This window comes from Leptosomus discolor, chromosome 3 (genome assembly GCF_034619465.1).
Source record: "Leptosomus discolor isolate bLepDis1 chromosome 3, bLepDis1.hap2, whole genome shotgun sequence".
Classification (NCBI taxonomy): domain Eukaryota; kingdom Metazoa; phylum Chordata; class Aves; order Leptosomiformes; family Leptosomidae; genus Leptosomus; species Leptosomus discolor.
In genome coordinates this window covers 51,341,789-51,349,556 of record NC_141393.1, presented here as the reverse complement: position 1 = coordinate 51,349,556, position 7,768 = coordinate 51,341,789, and the positions used below count along the sequence as shown (strand labels likewise).

The window sequence follows — 7,768 nt, the reverse complement described above, 5'->3', positions numbered from 1 at the left end:
CTGTTTTATTCACAAACATTTCTTCTCTCTCCTGAGTCTTTCCTTTCAGGACACAGAAGATCTGTCTGCGATGCAGAGTTCAAGAAGTGTCCACTCAGCTCCTTGCCCACCTCCTGCCAGCTCTAGGCCTGGAGGCAGCAGATGCAACCCTCGTACAGACTGGCAATGCGAGAGGGTCTTCCCAGAGCACCTGGGCATCTCTGTGGGTCTTCAGCGAGGTGGGATTCTTGTGGGGGCTGTCAGTGCCTGCTCCCAGAGCTGCAGCATATGTCTTCGTCTCCTCCTTTGGAGGCAGTGGCTGCAGCCACTCAGATCCCACTGGTTAGGTCAGTGATGACTCGGGCTTTTACCAGCTTCCGCAGGAACTCCTTCTCTCGCTGGATGTTGTGCGTCCAGGACTGGAAGGAAATGGGAGAGACAGGAGGTCAGCAGCTATCCTGGCCAAGCATGCTCCTGTGCCTCACGTTGCAGAGACTCCAGCTGGAGCAGGGCAGTGGCTTCTGCCAAGAAGACAGACCCTGTAGCAGACCAGAAGAGCCCTTACAGTAGACCAAGGGCCTTCTCTTATCTAAAGCCAATACAGCTAGCAAGGTCAGACCCATGTATCTGAGGTAGGAGACCTCCCTATGGGCAGGGTGAAATTTTTTTGGCATGGTGAGACCTGGGCAACCCAGGTACCTTGGGCAGATGTAGCTGGTTACAGTGCCTCCCAAGCCACTGCACACAAGAGTCCAACAGCGCAGCATCAACAGTGATGTATGCTGGGGAACAGAGCTAGCAGAGAACAGGGTGGCAGGACGTGTCATACCCACATACAGCTCCCTGCCAAGGGAGGTCTCTGGGGAATGCATGGGGGTGCATGCAGCTGAAAAGCCCCAAGACCAGCCCCATCAAGGCTGTCTCTTGCCTCTGCTAGCCCTACCAAGGGGAAACCACATGCTAAAGGCTACACTAATACAATGTGAAGGGTGAAATGGTCACTTGTTCCAGCCAGGCACTTCAGAGCAATGATTGCTACAGCTGGTGTCAGCCCACCCAGATGTGTTCCCTGCAGCAGGCTTTAGCCATGATTACAGCATCTGCCATCACTCCCCTGAACTGGTACTATTAGAGCACTTAATGAAAGCATTAAGTGGTTTGTCTCCCTGGGGAGACCAAGGCAGCACAGGGAAAACCAACTTTGACCAAAATCTTCCAACAGGACAAGAATCCCAGTAAATTAATCCAGGTCTCCAGCACAGTGCTCTGGACAGCAAGTCATCGGAGCTCTAAATACAATCTGGACCATGATAAAATCACCCTACAGGATCCTCCCTGAAATGGCCTCAAACCAACAAAGCACCAGCCTAACGAGCCCTTTGAAGGCACTTTGTCACAGGTATCTAAACCCAGTTTATCCACTGCAAAGCCGTGGGCACCTGCCTGCAAAGTTCTGGTTGTATCCATCACACACAACGTGCATGTAGCTCTCCTGTCATCCGCTGCTTGTCCTGTCCTGTCCAGGATAAGCAGCTCTCAGCCATGATTGCTGTGTAGCACTGACAGCCCCAGTCACAGCATACAGCCAAGAGCTCCAAGGCACTGAAGGTCCCTCTCTAGGTTTAAAGCACATTTTGGAAATACCTCTTTTGCTGCTACTACATGTTTACAAGCCACTTCCATCCCCTTGATGCACACGAGTGATGACAGTTAAAGCTTCAGTTCAGGCAGGTCTTATCTTGTAACCCGTGTTCCAAAGAAGTCTTTGACTTCCTCTGCTTCCAGTGACACTGTTACCTGAACGCTGCAAAGGGTGCACCAGCAACAGGAACAACCAAGCCACACATGGTAAACTATGCTCTTTGGGACCCTGAAAATGCAGAAGACCCTGTCTCTAAACTGAAAAGATGCTGCCCAAAACCAACTTAGTGATTGGCTTCTAGCTAGCATAAAGGCAGAAACTGAAAACTGGCACTGGGAAGAAAGCTGGCTTGTAGAAGGAAAAAAAGCATGAATTTCAGAAAGCGGTAGTAGAGTGATGGTGGTGCAAAGGGAACTGGGAGAGCAGGTCTGTGTGTACCTGTCACTTGGAGCCAGAGAGCCAGGATCTCCCAATGTGCTGGAAACAGTCCCACCTGTCAGCTGAGTGTCCCAGGCTTGGCCTCCGCCATGCAGCAGCATCAGACAACACAGACCCTTGCTAGGAACACACGGCACTGGCAGAGGCAGCCAAGTGTGCATGTGTGCTCCTGCTAATGGTCAGTGAGCAGCTTGTCTGCTGGCACAAAGGCCAACAGGTCTCAATGCATTCACTTGCATCTGGCTGGGCTTGTTGTTCAAAGCCTATCTGGAGCACGAGGGAGCCTGACATGCCCAGTATGTCATAGCACAAGCTGATCCCTCCTTCAGGTCTTTCAGCCTCATCAAACAGTACGAGAAGCCAACTGGTTTCACCCAGGACAACCTGCTTGAGCCCGTTGGTACAGACGGTAACTAGGGAAGCAGCCACTTCTAGGCAAACTCAAACCACCTAAAATGTCACCTCAGGCCACATGCAAGTGACTTACCTGATGACAAGAAGAGATCTGCTTTGTGAAAGGTACAAGTGGAACAGGAATTTAAGTACAGGAGATGGATAATAAAACTTCGGGCGATACAATTGCAGTCTCTCACATTATGGCTAGATCTGGCTCCAGCATTGACTGCAGGGCTGCTGGCAAGTCCTTATAAACCTCTGGCTGTTCAGCATCCAGGCTGCTCTATACCCTGGGCACTACCACAAACTCCTCTTTCCAAGCAGAAAGCTACATGTAAGGGAGTTCAGCCTCCCATTTGATCCGTGAGTCTTAGTAGTATCTGTGGCAGTACTCTCAAATATTCTGTGGCTGAATGTAAGACCACAGAGGAAGAGTATTCCCTGGTGAGGATGGGCTTTCATCGCTCCCAAAGAGCACCAGCAGGGTGCTTGGTGCAGCGCTGCTCTCCCCCATGCCTGATGGCAACGCAGGCAGGAGGGATGGGGCATGTCTTCAACACCAGCTCTGGTTACTGATTACAGGAGAGGGACTCACCCCATTGACAGACAGAGCTAATCAGGCAAAGGATGCTGCATTCCAGTACCAGCAGCAGCAGTGTGGAGAAGAGCTCGAGCAGATTTCTCAAAACTGCCAGAGAGAGGCAGGCACCTCACTCTCATTGACCCAACAGGGGAAAGGCAACAAAATACACCCTAAAACCTAGCAGGTTTCAGGGTGTATACATCCTAAATAGCACCCTGGGGAGCACAGCCTGGGTAGCACACATCGCTGGGAGAGCCCGGCAGATAGGAAGGCTCTGTGAGACGGCTGCAGGGTCTCATGAAAGACCAGGCCTTGGCAGGCTCAGGTTTGCTTTGGGGCCAGGACCACATTATGGCTGTTGTAAAGTGAAGTTCTCTTTTGCCACCCCTCAGTGGGTAAGCTGAGCTGCTCTGTGTAACCAAGCCTGCAGGCAAGTTGTCCTGGAAATCTTTCAGCTGACGCAGGTCCTGAGCTGCAGCAGGATGATAAAAACCAGGCAACGCTCTGGCCACCTGTGTCCCCACAGACAGGGCTGTGCTGTCAGAGTGCTCATTTTGACATTTTAAGCAGAGGATTGTGAGCTGGATCCATGCCTGGAGGATGATTATATGAAGCCGCTGCAATACTGGCGGTTTATTCCTGCTACTACTGCAAAGGAGCCTTTTCCTGCCCTCAGATGCTGGATGCACTTTGGCTGCCTTGGCAAAATGCTCACTGTCCCTTCTGCTTTGACTCTGTCTTCCCATGCACATCAAGCCATTACTGCCCCATTTCCTATTCCTGTACATGGGATTGTTCATGGTCAAAAACGTCCTGCCCCAAGTCCTGAAGCTACACTTCAGCTCACAAGCAGAAAACTACAGCTTTTCTGGAGCAGCTCAGAGCATTCACTGCCACCTCCGCCTTCTTGTCCCTACATGTCACCACCACTGCTGCTCCTGCAACCTGGCAGACTGGCTCTGCCCTCTCCCCTCTCCGCTGCTCACATCAAGCAGGCGTCTGGTGGATGCAATGCTTCCACTTGTGCAAACAAACGGGCTGCTTGTCTGAGCCCATGACGGCCGGAGTAATGCACTTCTGGGAGTTCCAACAGGAATGTCCCAAGAGGCTCCAGAGCCCTTCTTGTTCTTTGGGGATCAAGTTGGGATTTCCTTTGCTTTGGGTCTCTCTCTGAGTAGTGGATGTTTTCTCTTTTCAGCAGAGAGACACAGCAGGAGGACAGTTGCTTTGCAAGCACATGCACTGTTACGGCCGTCCTTTCCAGAGAGGTGGCAGTGGGTCTGATCGTTTGGTCACAGTTATTAGATCAAAATTTATCATCAGCAAAAGCCACCTTTCAGGGTTATGCAAATGCAGCAGCCCCAAACCACCTGTCCTTTTCTTCTTGATGATTCCACAAGGAAGCACAAAACATCCTCTGTCCCTTCAAGAGAAACAAGTAGAATATTTTAACACTAAGAAAATGTTTCAGAGACCAACCCAGGAGGAAGGCAAGCTCCCCATCTTGTAACTAATTACAATCAGGGAATGCCTCAGCTTCAGAGCACATTACTCTTATCAAGTATATTGCAATATCTTAAAATACAAGAAGAAGAAATCAAAGTGAGTGAAGTCAATGAGGAATGCGTTCAAGAAAAACAGCAAGTTGTAAAGCAGGAGGTTTCTCAGTTCTGTTACATCCTCTGTATTTGTGCAAGTCAGCAGCACTTCTCGCCGAAAACCTGCACAGAAATTACAGTCCCAGCAAGAAGTGCTACTTCACTGGTAAAAGTTGGTTTCCAGGCTCCAACGGTCCTAATTCATCTCTGCCTTTAACCTTCACTGCCTTGTCTGTAGAGCTGCTTATTTTGCATGATTCTGCCTTGCCCACACCCTTTCTCTGGTCCTGGCATGGTAACCACGAACACTAGGTGTTTGAACACTAGGTGTTTTACAGCTACCCCTGAGCTGCAGTTTCACCTCCCAGTGCCCCTCCCAAGACACCAGTGCCCTGCCTCGTTTGGGACCTGTCACCCCCTCCTCTCTCAGTCCATCTGCCAGGACTTGGCAGCACTCCAGACTGCCCCACCCCACCAGTCCCACCTGCACCCCCTCGGCAGTCACATACACTGAAACAAAAGGGAGGCCTGGCCACCCTCCTCTTTTCGTGTTTAGGAGATTTACTCCCAGCTCCTTTATGTCCAGTCATTCCTATACCAACTTGAAAACAGCTCTTTTAGCTCCTGCTTATTCTTAATACATGGAGCGAGAGCAATAGTATCTCTTATCAGTCTTCATTGTAGCAAGCTAAACAAGCCATGTCTTCCTTCTATGAAAACAGGCTGTTCATGTCCCCTGTGAAAACTGGGAAATTGCCCAAAGTGTAGTAGCTCCTTCTGTCCCCAAATTTACTTCCTATGAACCAGAAAAAAAGGCTCACCATTGCCTCATGCAGAGACAAAACTCTCTCTCTACAAGAAGTCCTTTGCTCTAGTCTTTCCAGAGCTGTATTTGCCTTTTTTTTCCCACTGTAAACAGCCTGGCAATCTGAATTATCCTGTGATTTATTTGTACCTATCTACTAAGCACTTTCCTCCTCTGCTCTTGCCAAATAATGCCCATCCCAGCTTAGAGTCAAAATTTCTGGTATGGCCCCAAACAGCATGACCTTCCATTCATACTTAGGTTTCATGTCATCCAGTTTACTCCTGTTCTCAAGGTGCTCATGGTCTTCCTGGATGGTATTTTGATCCTCCCTTGTATTGACCACACCTGGTTTTGTCTCATCACAAATTCCACTTGCACACCATTGCCTTCCATGCCAAAAATCATTAAACACTTAAACATGACCTCCTGCGGGGGAACTCCCAGCTGCCCATTCAGTGCTGCTCTTTGTGTTCTCCTTTAGAGAGACTATTCACATACAGGTCTTCCACAAAACTGTAGATTCTGAAGCTTAACTAATAATATCTCACACGGCACAGTATCACACGCTTCACTGAACTTCAGACAGACTGAGCTACTACACTTCCTCTGTCCCCAGAATGATTTTTTTTTAAAAATCAAATAAAGATATTAAATTATTTTTTGTAACCTGCCTTTGGTAAATCCATGATGTGTTTGCTTTCAGGATTTAATTATTTTTTCATTTAAACTCTGCTCTGAAGTTCTGAGTAGTATCTGAGGTCAGATTAAGCAGTCTGAATTTGACAGGATTATTTTCCTTGCCTTGCTCCCATCCCCCTCAAAAAAGAAAGGAAAAAGAGGTATTATGTCCACTACAATCTAATCCTGTGGAACCATGTGTAATCTGATAGATTTATTGAGGACCTTTCCCTCTGGACTTACAGCTTAATTGGCTCCACAGCGCAGTGGCCAGAAGAGAGATCTTTCAGGTTCTCATACCTAGTGCATTAGCTTCAACAGCTTTTGCTTTTCATTGCTGACCCAGTCATTTTTTGTTTCTATGAACTTCCCACCATAAGCCACCCCTTTATGGAGGTAACATATTCATTCATGTGGTTCCCACCTTCGCTCTTTAATCACTATGCTTTCTGCTTCCTTCACCTCCCTGGATGTCACAGCCCTGGTAATTCTCCCCTTGTTTACATATTATTTGCTTGGCAGTGGGACTGTCCAGTGTTCGTTTATTTTCCTTTGCAAGATCTAATCCAACTTGACTTGCCAGTTTCTACTTTATCTCTGTCCTTTCCAGCCATCAGGGGTGAAGTCTTCCCCACTCCTCTGTTACTTCTAACACCACTTTGAAGCAGTTATTGGTGAAGTTATGTCTACAGCCTTTTTCTGCCAGTTCCCCCCTTGCTGCAAACATGAATTGCAGATTATTTTTGCACTTTTTACAAAAAAGTTTTCAAGTCTACAATGAGTCCTTGAGCTCTGCAGTGCATCTGCTTTTGGTAGCCCATTCTTCTAGGCTAGGCCAGGCCTAAATTCAGAGAGGTCAGAATCTGCACACATCTCAGTTCCACCGAGCACCCTGCCAGCACTGCTGAGTGCCACCCTGTAATCTAGATACAGCCTTGCTTATTGAGCTCCCTCCTTTTGGAAGCAAAATCTGAGTTATAACATCCCTTCTGTTGCCTTTTGATTTAACTTAGCCATGAAGGCACTTGATCAAAGGCTATTTCCTAAAATGTCCCTCTGCAAGGTCTTCATGCCTGCTAAAAACAGCTCTGAAAGGCCACCAGCTCTTTTTGTGCCCTCACAGTTGGTGAGAAGAGTTGTGCTAGCCGCTGCCATCTGGGAATACCTGGGCTCTCCCCTTGACAGTAATAGTGGCTCCCACTGTACATCTGAGAAGTGCGATTTCTGGTGGTACCCAGCACCCCTACAGGTCTGTGTTCAATGCTGGGGTCAGCAGCTAGGCTCTAGCACACCCCTGTAGATCTTCTACTGTCTTTTCCCACAGAGATCTTGTCCAAACCCTAATTCTGGTTTTGTCCATCTTACAGCCTTACCTTCCTTGCTGTTATTAGTGCACAGTGGTACCCCACAAGTGTTACTGTACTTCTGCACTACTGAACAAGGCAGTATCTGTGCTCTGGTCATGACAGCTTTTCCTTCAATCTTTTCCAGATTTCTATTACATAGACACACAGTCCTTATGCACAGGAACAGCATGTGAGGCCTTCGTTCAGTCAAAACGCTGTCAAACAGGTGGCTTTTAAACAAAGACAAAAATGTATTAACTGCATCAGTCATCACTGCCGGCCCCATGAAAAACCACTGCC

At 48.3% G+C, this 7,768-nt stretch overlaps 1 protein-coding gene across 9 annotated transcripts in view; it reads right to left on the bottom strand.

The window, feature by feature from the left end:
* Window positions 1–308: 308 nt before the first annotated feature.
* The window catches only part of ST3GAL3 (ST3 beta-galactoside alpha-2,3-sialyltransferase 3), a 210,140-nt gene continuing 202,680 nt past the window's right edge, over window positions 309–7,768 (bottom strand). For 8 of the 9 annotated variants that reach the window (XM_086461948.1, XM_086461949.1, XM_086461954.1 and 5 more), the window contains one exon: window positions 309–398. In XM_086461948.1, coding sequence (XP_086318074.1) covers window positions 309–398 — 90 coding nt within the window. The remainder of the gene's footprint in view (window positions 399–7,768) is intronic. The other variant, XM_086461958.1, reaches the window with a different exon arrangement.